At 36.8% G+C, this 22,202-nt stretch overlaps 3 protein-coding genes across 3 annotated transcripts; 1 reads left to right on the forward strand and 2 right to left on the reverse strand.

Moving 5' to 3' along the window:
* Positions 1–1,563: 1,563 nt before the first annotated feature.
* Positions 1,564–4,011, reverse strand: LOC142524849 (putative carboxylesterase 11). The gene is made up of 2 exons (XM_075628978.1): positions 3,131–4,011; positions 1,564–2,467 (listed from the first exon to the last, which is right to left on the reverse strand). The coding sequence occupies exons 1-2, from the start codon at positions 3,847–3,849 to the stop codon at positions 1,930–1,932; spliced, it is 1,257 nt and encodes a 418-aa protein (XP_075485093.1). The 5' UTR covers positions 3,850–4,011; the 3' UTR covers positions 1,564–1,929.
* Positions 4,012–6,839: 2,828 nt separating this feature from the next.
* On the forward strand, positions 6,840–10,823 carry LOC142524118 (F-box protein SKIP14-like). Its single transcript, XM_075627884.1, has 2 exons — positions 6,840–8,829; positions 9,552–10,823. Exons 1-2 carry the CDS (start codon positions 7,786–7,788, stop codon positions 10,110–10,112), a joined length of 1,605 nt encoding a protein of 534 aa, XP_075483999.1. The 5' UTR covers positions 6,840–7,785; the 3' UTR covers positions 10,113–10,823.
* Positions 10,824–13,231: 2,408 nt separating this feature from the next.
* LOC142525148 (uncharacterized) lies at positions 13,232–15,236 on the reverse strand. Its single transcript, XM_075629324.1, has 2 exons — positions 14,935–15,236; positions 13,232–14,323 (listed from the first exon to the last, which is right to left on the reverse strand). Exons 1-2 carry the CDS (start codon positions 14,948–14,950, stop codon positions 13,365–13,367), a joined length of 975 nt encoding a protein of 324 aa, XP_075485439.1. The 5' UTR covers positions 14,951–15,236; the 3' UTR covers positions 13,232–13,364.
* Between the last annotated feature and the right edge of the window lie 6,966 nt (positions 15,237–22,202).

A 22,202-nucleotide genomic window follows, 5' to 3' on the forward strand; every position in this document is an offset into this window, starting at 1 on the left:
ATTATCTTCCTCTATAATCCTACCAGAAGATGCTCCTTATTTGTTCAACCTCTTCACATGGGCAATCACTTCCTACCCTCTTCACCCTTGGGCTTCACATGTAATGTCCTGATTCGACAAATGTATCCATTGTATTAACACCAATCTTTCTAGCATGATTATGTCCTCGTTCACAGGCTCTTTGAGAAACATCTAAGGATGGCAATAGGTCATGTCTAAACCCAACCCCGTAGGTACGGGTTTAGATCCGGCCTAACAGGTCTAAAAGAGGGTCTGTGGCAGGTCCCGGGTTTGGTAAACCTCCTCCGTCAAAATATGCTATATATAAAATATATATGTATATATATTATTAATAATATAATTATATTATTTATATTAAATAATTAACACATTTCATCTATTATTTTAGTTTATAAATTTTTTGGATTGAAATTATTTTATTTTATTATTATATGTTTAATATAAAAATATATCATTACAAATTTTTTTGCTATTCATTAAATACAAAGTTGATATATTTTAACTCGTGATAATATTGTTTTTGTCTTGAATATTATTAATATAATTTTGGGTATATAAATTTAATGAATTAAATTTTTTATTGAATAAATATAAAATTATATATTTTTTACAGGTTCAACTTGGATTGGACCTATCGGATTCGTGGGGCGGGGCGGGTTTTGGGTTAGGCCGAACCTATCCCAACATGAACCAATTGCCATCTCTAGAAACAACCCATGACTCATCTCAAATTATTTTAAATTTAAGCGTGTTTGACTTGAAATAAAATAAATGAAATATATCTTCTAGAAATCAAAAGAATAAATGAAAAATAGAGAATTAAAAGACTAAAAATAAGAAATATTTTTTTAAAAGCATTATATAATATATTTTAAGATACAAAAATTATTCTACACCATTGAGGTTGCACGTATCTAATGTATGTAATAAAACATATTCAAATTGTACATTCAATAGACGAATATCAATTCATTAATAGATACAAATGTTGACACGATTGGTAAACAACATATAAATATATATACACACACATTATTTATATTGATCGAGCTACGTCTCACTTGAGATACGCGAAGACCATTAATTTAAGGCTCAAACTACCATAAGATTTGTCTTTTCTTAAACAACTGCCATAAGATTGTTGAGAATTAAATATTACAGCAATTGGAACATTTCCAATTGCTGTAATATATATATATATATATGTATATATATAACACTAAAACCTCGTGCATTTTATCAATTCCGGGAAGGTCAGGAAGGCGTTACACAAGTACCTATTTGGTTTGGTGTCACCTTTAGAAGTTCACACTACTATGGAAGACGATGGCTGTCTGTAAAAGCTAGAGAATCTGAACTCATATCACAAAACTGGAAGTAACCTGTAAATGCCATTGCGCGAAATTTCTAAAATTATTCAACTATTTGTCAAGCCAATTTGTTGCCGTGAGGGATAATTCGAAACTGCTGAATTTCTAACCTGACTGGACAATAAGGAATCTGTATCAAAATTATATGGACGAAGAAACATCAAGACTTCAATTCCTCGAAACTGCAGAATTTAGTACGGAGAACCACGTAGAAAGATAAAATATACAACCATTTCCCTTGTTTATGTACAAAGAAGAAGCTCAATGTCCAAAAGAATAAAAATAGTGTGGTTCACCTTTAACCAACCTGGTAATGTATTTCTTACAAGCTCAAATAGTAAGAAACTTCGCAAAAAAAATTCTGACATCCGTATCTTCCAGCCACTCCACCAGAATTTGAGTTAAGCAATGCTCTTGAGATTTTAGCTCCCTGATGTTAGTTTTCTCTCCAAATTGCAAGAGAAAAAATAACAGTGGTTTGTTGTATGTTCACGGCATTTTTACAAGTCATTGTAGATGTATCCTATTTTGGTTTTGCTCAGTAAGAAAACTCGTAGCCTCTCAGAGATATGTACTTCTTGACCCATATAGCAATGTCCTCACAGCAGGCCTGTGATTGGGGGGTTTTGAGGAGTAACTCAAGGGTTGCAAATTCATGAATGGCATCTTTGTAATCAAGAACAGGGGCATCCACGTTGACCTTTCGCAGTGCCTCTGAGTATGCAATGGCTCGATCACGCATCAAATCGTGTTCAGCAACTACTGTGAGCGTTGGGGGCATGTTCTTCAGAGGCACCCTTCCTGCAGCCACAAGAGGGTTGGCAGCCGGGTGGTCCAAATTAAATTCTTCCTCTGGCAGGAAGAGTTTCCATGAAAGAAGTAACATGGATTTGTCGTACAGATAGGAATTACTTAGTTTGATCTCGGAACGAGTCGGACTGCTTCCAATGAAGAAAGGATACATGAGGACTTGAGCTACCACTCGTACAGGATCTAAAAGCTTGCCCGCCTCGACTGAATATTGTGCAACATAATTAGCAATATTGGCACCACAGCTGACTCCAAGAAGAACACATCTGTTTCAAGGTCACAGAAAATTACTTCACGAGACCAATACTCATAACAAAAGACGAGGGTCTGAATAATAGCAAAGGATACAGTTGATAATTTAACAATGATAAAGAACCGGTACTCCTACAAGAAACAGGTGGTGAAAAGCACATACAGTGGACCTACAGAATCGAATCATATAGTTTTCAACGCAACATTTCTACAGAGGAATCAGTCAGTTTTCACTATTGCTCATCATCAGGCCGTTTCTCATGCAAATACATTTCTTTCAGAAAAGATTGGTCAGATATCAAGCAGCGGGAAAAAAGCAAGAAACACATTAAAAAAAAGAAATAACATTAAATGGTAGACAAACAGGAATATCCTTGATATGAAGCCAACCCATGACCACACACGGAGTGGAGAAATAAATAGATGATGCTTTAGTAGTGTACTTCAACTGCTTCAATTGTTATAAAGCTAAACTAGAATAAGCATTCAAATCAAACAACATGAACAGAAAATCACAGTTCTAACTTGTAAATAAACTTGTCAAGATCTACAACTCCATCTCCATAAAAAAAACAAAACAAAAACAAAAAACAACTTTTTACAGATTCAACAGGCAGACATTAACTTAGTTGCTTGGTTCATAAAGACAGCTCGATTAGGATAATCAAAGAACATACCTAGACAGATCACCATGAGCAGCCAGCCATGGCTCAACCATGGATGTCCCGAAGCCGTCAACAATCTGCCTCCTTTCACCTGCGGCCCCGTAACTTAAGCCACCTCTTCCACCCCTTCCACCCACAATGGTACGATTATACTCTGCCAAATTCGCCTGCTTCCCCAACCAATCCAAGACCTTCACCCCATCCTCAAATGCAGCAGGGAACCTACTCTCTGGCGCCAACCTATAACCGACAGCCACCACCACCGCGTCACACAATTTCGCAAGTCTCCTACAAAAGACATCGTTCGCTAGAGTATCATTACCCCCACTCACCCATCCCCCTCCATGAAACTGCAGTATAATAGGAAGTTTTCGACAGTTCCTCCCATTTTTCTCCGGAAAATACCCCCCATAAACCCCATCAACTGAAACTTTCTTTGAACCCCTGCCGGAAAAGACCTTAACTCTAATATCTGGAATTGATTTAGGTGAAACAATAGCTGAATCAGGGAGGAAAATTCTAATCGAAACGGACGTCAAGGGATCGATATGGAGATCTTTAGTGGCCACCCCATCTTCGGAAAAGCTGGGATTTGCGGAGGCAACGGTTTCATCTGGTCTTGAAACAACCCCATATGGTTTTGAGCTCGGAGATTCGATCAGGGTCAGTAATTTACGTTTGAGGAAGAATTTGAACACCACACTATACAATTTCACAGTTACGCTCGGCATTTTCAACCTACCCAGGCAGGAATATACGCATATGCTGTGTAAATATATGCGTAAATGCGTGGTGGACAAAGGAGATAAAGTTGAAATTCAGGGCATTGAAAAGGAGACTGGTCCCATTCAAATGCATGAACTTCTGGAAGAGGAGAAATTCCTAGGGTTTGAAATGCTGATTTTCAAATCAACGACGTCGTTACAACGAGGCGCCAACCTGGACTTTTGGTGCCATTCCAATCTATTCCATTCTTGTTAGGCGACGTCGGCCAATTACAAATCATCACCGTGCCTAAAGTGTGTTTGGAATGCAGCAAAAAACGAGAGTAGAGAAGAGATTTAAAAACACTATAAATTTTATTTTTACACTGTGTTTGGCGACCAGGATTTGGGAGGATTTCATGAGATTTGAAATTGGATTTGGAAATTCAAGTATTTGAAATTTCATTTGGTGTTTGGTTTAAAATTTAAAAATAGTATTTACAAATCCATTTCTCGTTTGGAGAAAAAATGATTCGAATTTAGAATTTTAAAATTTTACTAAGCTACCCTTAGAAATCATATAAACATAAATAACCCAAACAAGTTTAGAAATTAATAATTCTTCTCTATTAGTTGTGTTTATAAATTCAAAAATTAATTATTATTTATTAATCATAGTGCACATAAAATAATAATTAAAAAATCATCAAACAACTTCAAACTTTAACATGAAATTAATTATTAAACGTAAAAAGAGGCTTTGGTAATTACTATAATTTTTATTATATTAATCAGTAAATAATACACGAAACTTATAAAATTTAAACGAAATCTTTCAACTTCTAAAAAAAGTTAAAAGGAAATAAAAGTCTAACTATTTAGAAATTTTTGGTGGAGAAAGTTGACTGATGAGAATGATGTGTTGGATAAAAAAGTAATTGTTTGTTTTTAAAATCCAAATCCCACCAAATCTTATCAAATTTGATAGGATTTGGATATACTCGTTGAAATCCCATGAAATTCGAAACAAATCCGAATTTTTTTTTGAATCACCTTGCCAAATAGTAAAAATAGGATTTTGAAATCCAAATCCCATTAAATCCTCCTAAATCCTGGTTGCCAAACACATTGTTAGTGTTTGGAATTATGGTATTTTAAAACGAGATTGATATTAAATAAAATTTTATATTAAAACCCTTATTTTAAAATTAAAAGTCTAATTTTCTGAATTTGGTCAAAATTTTTAAAATTATTTCGTAATAATATGGTTTTTCTTGTTAATTTTTGTTTTCGAAAAAAAATTTGTATCGTGATAAACAATATATGAATATTTAAATAAATGTATGTTATTAATAAAAAAAATAAAACATAAGTGATATATATTTTTTGTATTAAATAATATTGCTTTTAACGATCAAATCCAAATTTTAAATAATATTTTAACTTTATTGTCAAACATCGAAATGAAATCTAAGTCAAAATTTTCAATCTCAAAACCCTCTTTTATTCAACCAAACATAGTGTAAGGAATTGGATAAAAAAAAAAGTAATTGGATAAAAAAAGTCTATAGGTGCATTAATGCTGTATAGTGATTGTATAATGCATAAACATGTGTATTATATATATTTTATTTTTTCTTAAATTTTGATTTAGTTATAATATTTATAACATTAAATGTGACAAAAAATTTAGTAATATTATTTTTTAATAATGATGAAATATAATATTTAATCACACTTTATTGTACTAGATAAAATTTAAATAAATCATAATTTAATAAATAACAAAATAACCTTGTTTTAAATTCAGAAACCAAATTAGAGATATTTAAGTCAGATGTGAGTGAGGTAATTAAAAAATATATAAATAATAAAAAAATTAATTAGGTATGGGTCTCAATTAATAATTAATAACATTAAATTCGTATGAGACGGTCTCACATGTCGTATTTTGTGAGATAAATATCTTATTTGAGTCATTAATGAAAAATATTACTTTTTTATGCTAAGAGTATTACTTTTTATTGTGAATATTGTTAGGATTGACCTATCTCAGAGATAAATATTCGCGAGATAATTTCAAAGAAGATGTATTCATTTATAAATATAACAAAAGAAGTGAAAAGACATATAATAAGCCACGTGTACTGCAGAGTGTGCTTGGGCCTTGGGCTAACGCAACACCTATATAAATATAAATATAAATAAATTTGAACACCAAAATTCGATCAAACTTGTAATCGTTGAGTTGTTCATTTATAATTTCGATATTTCGACAAGTACAATTTTGATCATTCGAGTATTTCTTGACAGAGCAGGAGATTGATCATTTTTTTCCCTCGTAGTATTAATTGAATTTATAAAAAAAAACTTATATCAGATTTTTTCTTAGGTAATTTTTTTGAGATCGATATCATATTCGACCGAATGTGACTCGTGAAACTATTATTTATTGTGTCAATGATATTACTTTTTATTTTATATATGAATTCAACATGTCTTACAAATATATATATTCGCGAGACTGTTGAGATATTTATTCAATAAACTTAAAAAAAAACTTGAGTTTTGACTAGCTGTCACGGCGGTTAGATGTTGAATTCAGCTTAACCTCACACACAAGAAATTATGTGTAAGAAAGATGATTTTTTTCTTTAATAAATTAATTAATATATATAACAGTAAGATAATTGAACTAGAGAACCCCTAGTTTAGAAAAATAAATACAAGGCAACGTCACTAATCTTACTTCCTATACAAACAAAGCATCGACACATTTAAGTTGAATACTCGAGCTTGAATTCGAAGTCGTTGTTTCTATAAAATCCCACACACGACGTCTCGCGATCTTAGATTTAATTTCAATATTTCGATCAAGTGTGTGTTAATTTTAAAATTTATGCTTTCATATTAAAGAAGGATTTATTTATTTATTTTTCCTATATATATATATATTATATATATAAATTTACCAAATAAAACTGGGTTTTGACTTGGAATATATACATGACATTATTCCATTCCGTAGCGAGAGAAACAATTTCCCTGAAGTGAAGGAATTCCTCTCCTTTTACATTTTCCTCCCCGCCACCATTTCCACCCGCAAACGCCGGGAATACATCTTCTCTCCACACACGTGTCCATTTCCTCCGCCTTCCCAAATCCCTAATCCTCTCGCTCTCAATTTCCTCTCCAATTTCTCTCTACTCTCCCCTTTTCCGAGTAAATTTCTTTTGTTTTTCTTCCATCCTTGTTTTTCCTTTTGCCCAAGTCGTTGTTTTTTATTGGAGAATTTTGATTGAAGCTGGCAATTGCGAACGCAGATCAGGTGCAATCGGTGTCACTTTCGGTCGCGTGGTAAAACAAATAAAAACAGATTAGGGTTTGGGTTTTTCCGTGAGAGATCAGGTTTCTGTTTCCCCTTTAGAAATTTTTTCTGGTTCTTTTCATTACGTTTGGGTGGGTCTGATATATTTCTGAGCCCTTTTGTTTCAGCTGTTTAGGAATTTAAGATTGTCTTTAATCCGTTGGCTGAAAAGTTTCTTTTTTATTTTTTTCCTCATCGATTTCTTTGGGATTCGTTTATTCTTTTATTGTACATAATAGGAAGATTCCGGTTTTTTATTTTTGGGATTGATTCTATAGTTAGCTGGAGATAATATGATTTTAGGGTTCTTCACAAGAAAAACTCGGTGAAGTTTTTGATGCTTTATTTTAGTTAGTTATTGAAAATTGAGGGTTTTCTTGTTGAATCTTCTTGAAAAATACGTAACTGGGAAAATAAAAGGTTGAAAAACACAAAAAAAGGACAAAAAGGGTTCAGAAAAAAGGAGAAAGAAGTTTAGGGGGACGTTCTTTTTTTGTTAGAAATAAGAATATGTTACCCGTTTATCTCCTTTCTACCGGGGCTTATTAGACGAGATTGAAAAAGATTCAGAGTTAAGATTTCGTGGAGTTGTTGAAATGGCCTTGAACTATTCGCACCGCCCAGTACTCCCAGCTCATGTTTCCGATGATAAGTTGGCATCACCTTTGAGGATTGTGAATGGGTATTTGGTTGAGGGTGTTCCCGAGAAGAACGGGGAGGGTTATTCTGGTCTATGGCATGGGACCCTAGGAGAAATTGATGAGCGAAGTATAAACTGTGGAAGGGATGGAGTTGATCTATGTAGCTCTTCAGAGTCAACTTCCAGGGACATTGTTGATCTTTTACCCTCCGATCCATTTGGCATGGATATAAAGACTACTTTCACAGCCATCACTGGATGGCTCGAGGACTTGGAGGTTGATTACGGAGAGTATGTAAGGAGTAGCAATGTTATGATTGGCCAAGAAGAATATGGATTGTTCGCGGGATGGAATTTGATTTGGAATAATGCTTTGAAATTCCAAACGTTTTCTAGCAATGTTCAGTTCAATGAGAATCCGAATTTCGGTAACTGGACCTTTCCAAGTAATTTTCAGGCCTATGAGAAACCACATTTGGGCGTCCATTCTTTTCCGAGCAACGTTCAACCTGACGAGAAATTGAATGTGGTCAATGAGGTTGATCAAAATGGGGAGGAGAAAGATATTGGAGTTGCATTGGCTCCATATGACTTTGGCAATCAATCTGTTTGCAATGTGAGTGATATTGTGGGCTACGAGAACGGGAGTACTAGCTACAGTTGTGAGCCTCAATTTGATGATAAAGTTGAGGGTGCTTCCAATTTTGATGGAGTTCCCAATGAAGCTTTGGCTTTTGCTCTAAATTATCTGGGAGTGAAGGACCTTCTGTCTGTCGAAATGGTTTGTAAGTTCTTATGTTCCACAGTCCGAGGTGATCCTTTGTTGTGGATGAGCATCCACATTGATCAGCCTCTTAATGAAAGGATCACGGATGATGTTCTTCTGCACTTAACAAACATGGCTCTAGGTAAGCTGCAGTGCCTGAGTTTGGTGGAGTGCCCTAGAATCACTGATGATGGTCTGGGTCGCATACTTGAATTTAATCCAAGATTAACTAAGGTCAGTTGCTCAACTTGGTGGATTACTAGTTTATATATTTGTCGTTTATGTTGTTTGACCTTTTTCCTGTTAATTCTTACTTGATTTGATGAGCACGTGGAGGTTTGTAATTGACAATGTCAGTTTAGGGTAATATATTTGAGGATACGGATTTTATTCCATGTTTATATTCTTCTTGAATTATGTATGGTGTGAGAAGCATGTTTATTTTGCTCACATAGGATTTTACGTGTAATGTAGAGTTTTAAGTTTTGTGAATATGATAAACTTGTCGGGCATTGGGCTTTAGGTGTTTGACTTCTCTGATGACACAAAAAGATTAGGTGTGTTCCTAATGACGTCTTCCATAAATTTGTACTTTCATTTAAGAAAGATGGAGAGTTATTATTATTATCAGCCAGTACTTATCATGTGCTTTTTTGCGTAATAAATATATTCCATATTTGTAGATAGTGGACCAATAGTCCACTTTCTGTATTTAAAAGCCTTTTAATATTTAATAAAGGATCGTTTATTTTAAAAATATATATATATATATATATATATTTCATGTTTGTCATTTCACTCTCCATGTGAAATTTTAGTCACACAAGTATGAGAACTTGTGCCTTTGGAATGTTGCGATTGTGGTTGAATTAGTTCTTGTTGAGAATTATCTGATCAGCCTGTATGCTTACTCTGATATTATCAAATTCTAAATCATGGAGTTATTTGCTGTGTAGTTGTCTGTTCCTGGATGCACAAGGCTCAGTATTGAAGGTATAGTGCATAACATCAGGATGTATAACTCTAACAAAGATGTTGGAAGCATAAAGCAACTGCGAATTGGGGGATTCTATGGTGTGACACATGAACATTATGAAGAGTTGAAGGTATTATTGGGTGTTGATGGTGACAAGCTTGAAAAAAGTCCTCACAAGCCACATTTCTATCACCGAGGGAATTTCTATCTTCCACACGATGATGATCGTGCAATAGATATTGAAATGTGTCCGAAATGCGAAAAATTCAAGTTGGTTTATGATTGTCCGGCTGCGGGTTGTCAAGTTAAAGATGATACTGCTCAAGTCTGCAGGGCATGTACGCTCTGTATAGCAAGGTGTGCTCAATGTGGCAGGTGTGTTAACGACACTGAATATGAGGAAACTTTCTGTTTGGAATTGGTATGTTCAGATTGTTTTAAGCAGCTGCTCCATTACCAAGATAGGCTGGATGAAAAAATTGACCCGTCCATAGATCTAGATGGACCATCTGATACTTCAGTCTTCATAGGTAGCGGGTGAATGTGGTTACTTGCTAAGATGTGGCTTGAATTCTTAAAACAAGAAATCGTTCGAGCTTCCAGCTCCTTGCTGCAGTTCACATGGACTCATGCAGGTTTTTTGCTGCGTACAAGATTACTTTTTACGTTTATGCAGAAAGAAAGCAAAAAAGAGAAAATACAAAAAATAAAGGAAAAATGTAAAAGCAGAAAAAGCCCAATAAAGTTGGAAGGAAAATGATTAGGAAGTAAGATTATTCAACACAGTGAACATGATGTTTACTGGCGTGAAATTTCTTTCTCCGGCTGATTGTGCTCTGGGAGCTCTACAATCTCGTGGTTCTTCAGTGGCCGGAGTTGGGTTCGACTGACATCCAGTCAGCTGCTTTTGATCTACCAAGTGTAAGTTAGATTCATTGATCCTGTACAGGTTAAGATTGGAGCTGTGCTCGTGAAGTCTGATGTATGTGAGTCGTTGCTGATGTGATGGAGATTGGATCAACCTTCTGCAGGATTTGCGCTTGCTTGATCTACAGCAATCTATATGGATTTTCATTGGCAGTATTTTGGTGCTTCTGTTTTGTTGTATATCTGTTTTGGATTTGAAATGGATATTGACCCATTGTTTTCGTATGTTGGCTTTGTTGATTGTTAACTTCTGTTAGGAGTCACGTGTAATCTTGCTTTCTAAGAAACATCTTTACTACTAATAAGATAATTTTAATGTCTTTGAGTTGGTCTGGTGGTGTTCTTCTGGTTAATGTCATCACACGTTTGTAAGTGAGCATACATCACCAACAATTTCCTAGTTAAGTTTGATATTAGGCCTTCAATTACATGATTTGTGTGTGTTTCGTGACTTGATAGGTTTATTGGATGAACTGTACACTCTCAGGTTCTATACCGGCAATTGAAATAAAAATATATGTAGCTTGCTCGACTAATATATGATCAAACAAAGTTTAGCTGGACCCTAATGAAAATTTGGTAATTGAACTAGAACTCATTTGACTAAAATGATGGCTTTCTTTGAAGTAATTTAACGTGAATTTGAACCATGTAGTCCCTTTCTACTTGAAAAAGTTCTTGTCACCACGCCATGCGAGGACCTCGGGAGGCATAAGCACCTGGCGGCGTACGGAAGAAATTTCAATTTGGTAGCTTTCATCATTTTGAACATGATAATGAATTGCAATATCCTCATTACAAGGCAACCATCTTTCTATACTAGTACCCAATTGGTAGAAAAAAACCCACGAAGCCAATGTGTGCAACATAAAATTGTTTTTATATATAGAAAGAAATTTAAATTAATGTAAAAGATAATAAATTATTTAAATATATTTTTTTAAAAAAACATTACTCATCTTTTCCTCTTAATTATAGGATTGGAAGATTTAAAACAAAAACTGTTTTAGGAAAATAAAATCAATAAAACAATATAATGATTGTTATATGTGAATTTAGTCCGGTGTCACAATGCCTCACCAAATTCGATAGTAAGAAGGTCTCTGGCTCAAAGTATTACATGGAAAAGAACTAACTGAATAACTATACCCATAATCGCACTTGAGACGGGACAAAGAAAATAATAAATTTTTTGTCAAAAATCTGCACATCTACATCAGACCCTATTTTCCAGGAATTTAGTATGCAATTTTCGTCATTTTTAACGTATATATGAATAAGTGGGCTGAATAGCTTTTGGACCCCAAACATCAAAAGTTCATGAAACCCTCTTTGAAATTTTAATAGGCTAAATAATTCCTCATTAAAATTTAATACCCACTACATTATTCGTTTTTCACATTGTGGAGCAATTGCAAATATTTGCTGTCCTCTACAAATTCGGTATTGTTTCATGTTCTACTTCTCTTTCATTGTAGGACTATGGAAAATTACCAGATTTCGTTCATTCTTGTTGGTGTTGGTGTCTCTTCTCTTAGCCGATCTTGGAGCAGGCCTGTCACGCCCCGAGCCCGGCCTGCGCCTGCGTGACTGTGCAATGAGCCCCTATTGCAACTACTTCGTATTCGTCATCGTTTTACAAAAATGATTAATCCAAAAGATACTCTCCTTTGGATCCGCTCCTTATGCAACGAGGTTGTAATCCAAACTTTCAGCTACCAAGTTGTCAAGAAAACGGATGGGAATTGAACGATTTGGTCGAATTTAACATGATGGCATTTTGAGACTGGTTTGGATGTAGACAAGGACAAATGTAAAAAAATTTGCCCCTATTGTTATTGTGCTGCCGCTATTTAATGCACCATAATGCAAATGTAATGCAAAAGATTAATGCCAAAGCATATTTAATTTTACAATGGCTTGATAATACAAGAAAAATTATTTTGTGGGCAATAAGAAAACAGGTACCATTCCCATAAAATCTAACTCTTCTCTGTGTTATTTTGAGATTTCTTGCCGAAGTTCTTCATCCACTTGAGGTTCAGTAACTTCTTCCCTAATTTGCCCTTTTCCGAGCCATCTTTTCCTTTCTTTTTAACATTCTCTGTTTCAGACGGAATAGGCTCGGGATCCCACTGATCCGCCCATGAAAGCCCATTCGAGTTGTATATGTCCATCCCTCTCACGTCCCTCTATGTTCCCTTTTGTTTATTTTTATTTTCACCTTCTTTTCTTCCTTAAACTCATTGCATTGGCCAAAGAGAATTCAAGTACGAAATGTCACGAAGAATCTGCATTGGTTATTGTCTAGAGTAGCCATTTTCCAATGTGATTCAAAAGATTTAGCTCCATTGGATACCCCACAATATCAGGAAAGTGAGGCATTTGCTCTCATCCAATTGTTTTATCCGGCCATCCTTAGCTGCAAGGTCCTTGTGAGGGATAGCGCAGGGTCATCTTATCGAAATGAGATCATACCCGTAAGACAATATGCCTTAATGATGTATACAAAGATCGACATTAACCCTCACATATGGGTCCATTTTTTTTCAGTGGACCCATACGTGAAGATAAAAAGCTCACCCTGGACCAAAGGTAGCATAAAATTTTCTTTTGCTGCCACCCCGTCTAACAGAATCTATTCCAAGTAATCCAATACCAACGGTGGAAAAAGAATGATAGAGGACAGTTATCGACGTTGGCAGAAATGCAAGGAGTTTCTCTACTCTAAAATGATAAAGAATTAACGATTGCATTTATCATGTAAGAATATTGAAACTACAGTACAAGATGTATCCATGGTGACCAAATACTACATCAATAGATACAAAAAGGTGTTGGTTTTCTTCTTGTCATGTTTTTGCACTTAACGAAAAAATTCTACATGGCCAGCAGTCTCCCTGCAAAGCAACTTTGCTTCACCTGCCAATTTTATGCTTTTAAATATTACAAGTCCTGTTTGTTTGTGAGTTGATGAAGGCTTGAAAGATTTGGCTTCTTCTTTTCCCAATAGAAGGGATTCCCTGGCTGGAACAACATTCTCCCACCAAAATTCTCGCAAAATTCCAAGTATTAGTTCCCAATAATTACGATCTCTACGTACACGAAATATAGTGCTTCCATTTGGGGTCCAGCAATACAAATCTGCCCAATCTCGGTCCATTGTCTCCATTTGGCCCTGCACTTGAGGCATATAATAGAACGGCATAGTTGACCATGGCAAAGCTTGCTCTGGCTTCCCTTTGTTGAAAGGACACTTTACTTCCAGGATTCCGCCTCCTGGAAAGAATCCAAGAAGCCCATCTGGAGATGCACCGATCCAATCAAACTGTTCCTCGGAATGGACGGCAAACCCTAATGAACTCACATCACGACTTGTAATGCTTTTGTACCGTTCTATAGCAGCGGACTCATTAAGAACTCCCCACTCCATAGCACCCTTCTTAGAAGCCTCCGTTACTAGTAAATCCGAAGAAAATACTTTCTCGTACCATAGCTCGTATCTCCGGTTACCTTTCCAGATCCCTAATGCAGTGCTGAATGTACTAGTGGTTAGTCTATCTTTACGAAGAGCAAACCATTCATCGGAGCGTTGAGGAGCATCTGATGCTGTGATGTGTGCACTCAACACGAGAGACGACGGATAAATGAAAGGAGTGGATGAATAGATATATGGCGAAGCACAAGTTGAGAATATTCTTATAAAATCTACGGCAAACTTCCTTTTTTGAGAAAGTGGTAATGCTGCTTTATGCATACCACCGAATCTAGCTACATGGGCATTGGTCATAGCTCCACCACCCACAATCAACAACAATATATGTTCTACAAAGTCACAATTAGACAACATTTAATCATCATATAACAATCAGGGACAGCGCACAAAATGGACATGGAAGATGCATCAAATTTGAACTGCGACAAAATCCAGCCAAGAGTTGGGAAAAAATAGGCTTAATAAGCCTACACCGAAATGCACACAACAATTACATATATTTTAACCAAACACAAAAAGAGTACGTCGTGTGAATGTAACCAGCATATAAATTATTTTATATTGCAGGTAACAGACTTCAATCCAGCAGCAACAACGGATCCGATATCTATCAAACTAGTTATCCCGTTCCAGCCGTATGTTAGCCCAACTCAACCATACACTTTGGGAAAAGATAATTTTGCCACATTTACAACGTCAAGAACTCACACAGATTATGCCCAAAGACCAAAAATGAGAAAAAAAATCAAGAAGCTACCAAACTAATTTCAGGAAAAAAAAAACAAAAAACCTTTGTAATGAATGCGCATAAAAAAATATCAAGGGGAAAAGACTTAGTTCGTATACTGCCTCACTGATGTCAATAATCAAAACATCAACAAAAAACAAAGACAAACAACAACATTTTAAGCCACTTAATCGAACTATAAACTCCAATTACCATATGAGCAGTTCATAGGAAGAAAATTATACTTATTTTTGTTCTCAATAAATCCTCGGAAAGATACAATCTTGAAACTAGTTTTTCAAGAGCCGACATAACGACAGTACATCATTTAGCAACAGAGAACGCAGCAAGAGAATTAATTCCAGTGAACAGGCCAATAAAAAAATAAGCGACAGAAATTGAAAGACACCAAAGCTTTTTTTCTTCCTTATATGAGGTGGGCTTCAAGTATTCAATGCTAACTAAGCATAAGAAGTTTAGTTCCCCAAAATGAGAAGCACAAGGGTTAGCTGAATTTGTACCTCAAAAGACGATTTCCGAACGATTTTTTTTATTTTTTGAAGCATTTCAGAACAAGATTTTGCAGAGGACAAGGGATTAAGACTTGAGAGGTGACAGAGACATAGGGTGGGTAGGCTTGGGCTTGGGCTCGGTATCTACTTGCAAATTTCTAACTTCCATTTTCAGCGTCGTTCTTATTTTTTTCTTGTTTATTTTCCATTTATCAAATTTTCCTAATAAATTTGTTCGTTTGTTCGCACTAAATCGAAGAGAATATGATCGGAGTTCAAATCGAGATTCATTTTTATTTGGTTCAAAAGTGAGATCATTTGACACAAACATGTGTTTGACACTCGCAAATTTCAAAGCAAACATTTAATTTGTTGTCATTTTCATGTATTTTTTGTTTAAATAAAATCATATTATAGTTTCAACTTTTCAAACAATAGCATCAACCGGCGTATATCTGAGTTAGACACCCGAACCTGTTATTTACAGGAGATGGGCCAGGGTTCCCAAATGCCAGGGGTCCCAAATGCCACCTTGGTTGGAAATGGGCCAGAGGTCTCAAATGTGGTTTGGGCCTAATGTCCAGGGGGTATCACCAGTCTTCCCCTCTCCAGTCGAACTAAATCGTAGGTTCGAAGTTCGATTAATTGCGTTGTCCTCGAGTTAAGACATGTGAGTTGTATATTCTCTCTCCCTGCTGCTCATTAGTCCCCACAAGCTTGGAAACAAATTAAATCACCTTCTCATTTCAAAGGGTCATATCTGTGTTGCGATCCATCCAGTCTCCTCTGCGAGGCAATGCCTCAGCAGGAAAATAAAAGTTTCACCTCCTCACCCCTGACTCCGAAATTAAAATTTTCTCCTTTAACCTGCTCCTTTGCTAGTAGGAAAATTTGATTTTTCTCATGCACTCTGCTCCTCTGCTAGGCGATGCCTTAGCAAGAAAATAAAATTCTTCTCCTTCACTCTGCTCCTCTACTAGGCGATGCCACAGTAGGAAAATTTGATTTATCTCCTGCATTCTGCTCCTCTGCTGGCGATGCCTTAGCATGAAAAATAAAGCCTAGCAGAGGAAATAAAATTTTTCTCCTTCACTCTGTTCCTCTGCTAGGCGATACCTTAGCAGGAAAATAAAATTTTTCTCCTTCACTCTGCTGGTCCTGTTGAAAATACAAGAAGAGCAGAGGGTTGGACCGAGATTGGGAGGCCCAAGTCACCCACAAGACTCCAACTCTTTTTCCCACATGAAATTTAAGCTTCTGATGATAAATAGTGGAAGCTACGGCACTGAAATCTTTCAGGGCTGGCCGTCCTAGAATTCCATTATACACTGACGTGTCCTGCAAACCCATACAGCGGGGTGGAGACCGGCTCAAACTCAACACCTTCCACCTTCATTTGATCCAACGTGCTCTTGAACAAGACGTTTACGGAGCTTCCATTATCAATAAATATCATCGCCACATCATAATTGGAAATGGTGGCCGTCACCATCAACGCCTCGGAGGTCTTCCGGCCCAAAGCTGATGATAGAGTCTTGTAGTAAGTCTGCGCCCCTAGATAACTCAAAGTTATCCAACCTTCTCCCATGTACCTTCCGAGCTCGCCCAGAGTCTCTCTCAGTAGCACCCACCGAGATCATATGAATATTCCTATCATAGGGTGGTTATCCTCATTCATTCTCCTCCTCGATTCAACGGGATCCTGAGGGACATCTTGACCTTGACCTTCACCTCGACCTTCCACTCTCTGCTCCCCGACCCTCTGATTTATCCATGGAGGACCTTGACCACGCCTAGGGGACGGGCGAGACCTCTGTTGACTCCCTGATGAGGATCCTTCTCGTCTGTCTTGCGAAGGCAATCTAGCACTGCTCTAAATCCTTTGCGACTTCTCCCACCTCCATCACCTTGTCACGACTCCTATCCAGAGGAACATGGGATGAGAATTGTTCTCCTATGTCGCTGGGCATCTTCTTGTTGTTTCATCACGAACAAGCTCAAATAGTTTTTTTGGTGCCTCTTGCTGCTAGAATCGGTGCAAGAAAGCCGTAGAAAAATCCTCAAAAAACTGAATAGAATTGGGCTGGTATTAAACCATTGTTGGGCTGACCTTGTCACGCCCCTGGACGGGGGTTGGTTGACACCGGCGTTGCTCTCAAATTTATATTCGAAAACAACAAGCCTCAGAAGTACAAAATTCAGAAACCAGTCTTTTTATTCATAATACGAAATAATTCATTGTCTGATACAAACTCGAATCACTAATGTTTTATAGCGGAAATGTAAAACAGACATAACATTGCTTCTACAGATGCAGCGGAAAAACATAATTTAAAACTGAGAATAACAGTCTTCTTCTTCTTCACCATCCCCAAAACTGATTCTGCTCCTTTTCTTGTAACCTTTTTTCATCGTTCTTATCTGAGATGTTTTGGTGGGTGAGTGATATGGTTGTCACTCAGTAAGCGGGGGCGGGAATAACTCTCAGTTTTCAATGCCATTTTTAACAGAAACAGTAATACGAATAATATACAGAAATTCTTATTTTCAGAACAGAAATCGGTATTCAATATTCAGTAATCAGTAATCAGTAATCAGTATTCGGAAATCAGAAATTTAACAAGTAAGCACTGAGCACGTTCGTGAATTTCATGGCTAAACTGATATCAGTCCCCTATATGTTCTCCCCTTTAAGGGGTGAGGCCAGTAATAAGTAATCAGTAATGTTCAGAATATATATTCCTATCATTAGTTCACTAAGTTTCAGTGCTTCAAAAACAGATATCAGAAATCAAGAATATACTTTGCTTTAAAACAGAAATCATCAAACGGGTTTCAAGGTATTTATACATAAGCCCACTTACCGTATTTTGCTTGAAGGATTTCGGTTGCAGTCTTCTGGAATCTGGTTGCCTCGCTACTGGATTTTACAACTTCGAAATATGCACTCTCTTAGCTCTAATTTCAAGTGATAACTCAAGGTTTTGGTAACATCAATTTTAGGGATTGAGGGTGCTATTTATAGGCCAAAATCTGACTGTTAGCCTTCCAATTAATGACCATAATCTGTCATTAACAACCTTTATTCCATGTTAAATGCTTCAGTTACAAGTCCTGAGCAGAAGCAGTAGCTATCTGCTAGAATCTCGCTACTGAACTCTTCTGCTGCTGGGTTCCGTCTGCTGGATTTTGTCTGCTGGATTTTGGTCTGCTGGAAAATACCATCTTCTGAAATATGAGTTGCTGCTGGAATTTTGCTAGCTGCTGCTACTGCTGGAATTTCAGGTTTTCACATCCATCCCTCCTTATGAGAAGTTTCGTCCTCGAAACTTGGCTATACATGATCTTCAAAGAGATAAGTGTATTGTGCTCGCATCTTTTCTTCCATCTCCCAAGTAGCTTCTCTTTCGGTATGGTTGGACCATTGTACTTTGACATATGGAATAGTTCGTCGCCTCAGTACTTGGTCTTTGAAATCCACAATTCGAATCGGAATTTCTTCATACTTCAGCTCTTCATTTAGATTGTTCTCAACCAGAAGTGGTCCAGCTTCTAGAATGTGACTTGGATCATAAATATATCTCCTCAGCTGCGAGACGTGGAATACATTATGAATTCTTGACATGTCGGGTGGAAATGATAATCTATAAGCAAGTGTTCCCACTTTCTCAAGAATTTCAAATGGTCCGACGTATCTGGGATTCAGTTTCCCAACCTTAGTGAATCGGATTACACCCTTCATGGGTGACACTTTTACATATGCCTTCTCCCCAACTTCAAATTTCACAGGTCTTCTTTTCAGGTCAGCCCAGCTTTTCTGTCGATCTTGTGCAGCTTTTAGTCGCTCTTTGATCATAGCAACTTTATCCACTGTTTCTTGGATCAGTTCGGGTCCAACGATGGCTTTTTCCCCTACTTCATCCCAATACAGTGGTGATCGACATTTTCGTCCATACAGAGCTTCGTATGATGCCATTCCAATACTACTGTGGTAACTATTATTGTAAGCGAACTCGATTAAGGGCAGATGTTCGCTCCAATTACCACTGAAGTCTAGAGCACATGCTCTAAGCATATCTTCTAGAGTTTGAATTGTCCTCTCTGTTTGGTCATCGGTCTGAGGGTGATATGCCGTACTAAGAGTAACCTTAGTCCCCATAGCTTGTTGAAAGCTCTTCCAAAATCGAGAAGTAAATCTAGGATCTCTGTCTGACAGTATGCTAGCTGAAACTCCATGCAATCGTACGATCTCATTCATGTACAATGTGGCTAGCTTGTCCAAATTATAATTCATGCGGACAGGTAAGAAATACGCAGATTTCATGACTCTATCTACGATTACCCAGATGCCGTCATGACTTTGTCTAGACTTTGGTAACCCGACAACAAAGTCCATGGAAATATGTTCCCATTTCCATTCCGGGATTTCTAATGGTTGAAGAAGTCTACCAGGTCTCGGGTGTTTTGCTTTGACTTACTGGCACACGTGACACTTGGAAACAAATGTCGCAACATCCTTTTTCATTCTACTCCACCAGAAATTCTTCTTCATGTCTTTGTACATCTTGGTACTGCCAGGATGTACTGAAAATTTTGACTTATGTGCTTCTGACATTACTTATTGTCGAAGGTTATCGATGTCTGGTACGCACAATCGTCCTTTCATCCACAAGATTCCTTTGTGGTCCATAACGAAGTATGGTGATTTCCCTCCTTTAGCTTGCTCTTTAAGTTTCACCAAAGCGGAATCTCTATTTTGACTTATCTTGATAGTCTCTCGAAGGCATGGTTGTGCTGAAAGTGATGTCAAGATTATCTTACTCACATTCTTTCGACTTAAAGCATCTGCTACCTTGTTGTCTTTGTCTGGGTGGTAGCTTATCGTCAAGTCGTAATCCTTCATGAGTTCAATCAATCGCCTCTGCTTCATGTTTAACTCTTTCTGAGTGAACAAGTACTTGAGGCTTTGATGATCGGTGAATATTTCACATCTAGCACCATATAAACAGTGTTTCCAAATATTGAGTGCAAATACCTCTGCTGCTAGCTCGAGGTCATGTGTTGGGTAATTCTGTTCATACGTCTTCAACTGTAGATGGTGAAGTCTTTGCTTTCAGTTGGCAATACTAACACCGGAGTTGAGATAGGCTTCTTCTTCAAAGTCTCGAAGCTTTGCTCACATTTTTCACTCCTATTGAAACTTGGAGTTCTTCTGTGTGATCTTGGTGAGGGGTATGACTATTGAAGAAAATCCTTCAACAAATTTTCGATAATAGCCCGCTAATCCCAAGAAACTTCTAATTTCTGTCACTGACTTTGGTCTCGGCCAATCTGAGATTGCTTCTACTTTCTTAGGGTCCACAGCTACTCCTGCTGCTGATATTATGTGTCCCAAGAATGCGACGCTCTCTAGCCAGAATTCGCATTTCTTGAACTTGGCGTAAAGTTCTTTTTCTCTCAGCGTCTGGAGGGTGAGACGAAGATGTTCCTTATGGTCTTCTATACTTGACGAATACACTAGAATGTCGTCGATGAATACCACAACAAACTTGTCAAGAAACGGTTTAAACACTCTATTCATGAGATCCATGAATACTGTCGGAGCATTTGTTAATCCGAGCGGCATCACCATGAACTCATAATGTCCATACTTTGTTCGAAAGACTGTCTTCGGAATATTGTCCGTCTTGACCTTGAGTTGGTGGTAGCCTGACCTTAAGTCGAGCTTGGAAAAGACTGAAGCTCTTTTGAGTTGGTCAAACAGGTCATCTATCCTTGGAAGCAGATACTTGTTTTTGATTTTGATCTTATTCAGCTCCCTGTAATCAATACACATTCTCATGCTTCCGTCCTTCTTCTTTACAAGTAGGACAGGAGCTCCCCACGGGGATGCGCTTGGTCGGATTTGCTTCTTATCCAACAATTCTTGTTAGTTGCTCTTTGAGTTCTTTCAACTCTGGCGAAGCCATACGGTATGGTGCTTTTGAGATTGGTGTAGCCCCAGGAATCAAGTTGAGTTCAAACTCCACTTCATGGTCGGGGATTGTGCCAGGGAGTTCTTCGGGAAAGACGTCCGGAAATTCCTGAATAACTGGAATATCCTCTATCTTTAGAGTAACTTCGTTATTTACCTCGCTGATAATTGCTAGTTAGACTTTCTAGGTCTGAAAAGTAGAAAGGAAGGATTTTTTTTCCTTATCTTTACCACGAAGTACGATTTATTCTTGGATTGAGGTTTAACATTCTTATCCCGACAATCTACCATTACATTATTCTTTTCTAAGCAATCAATTCCCATAGTACACTGTATAAGGTCGGCACTTAATATGCGTATCCATACTTATTTTATTCTATCCTAAAATTACCACGATTACTAGCTCAAATATTGAAATCAATATAGAATTTTAGAATATAACTCCTTATCAGCCGATTGATTCAAGTCCCCATAATTATAACCTAGTTAAAATTTCTTTCAACCTTGAACGAAAGAAACTAATTCCTCAAACAATTCTTCTTTTACTAAATCTTTCCTTAATCAAGACTATGAGTCTAGCATGTTTTAACACAAACAAGTTTCATTGGATGTCTTTTTCTTAGCATCCCAAATTTAATGTACATACCGTTAATTATTGACAAAAATTTTACTCCTACATCTGAATTTCAAAGCTTATATAATCTTTATCTCATATTTTCATAAATAATTTATTATCCTCGAGTCAAACAATTCATCTTAAGACAGAAGCTTATCTTCGATAGGTAAATTCCCAAAAATGTAAGTCAACTTATATCAGATAGGTAGCTTCCCAATATGATTCAACTTATCTTGGTACATTCCCAAAGAATATTACACTTCTTTTTTTTTCGTATCATAATACCAATCTAGTCTACCTTATCATCTCTCCATTATCAATGTTCTTTTTCCACTACATCTATAGATACTTCTTCTTCTCTAAGCTCTTAATGTAGCTA

Source organism: Primulina tabacum, chromosome 14, assembly GCF_025594145.1.
Source record: "Primulina tabacum isolate GXHZ01 chromosome 14, ASM2559414v2, whole genome shotgun sequence".
Taxonomy (NCBI): Eukaryota; Viridiplantae; Streptophyta; class Magnoliopsida; order Lamiales; family Gesneriaceae; genus Primulina; species Primulina tabacum.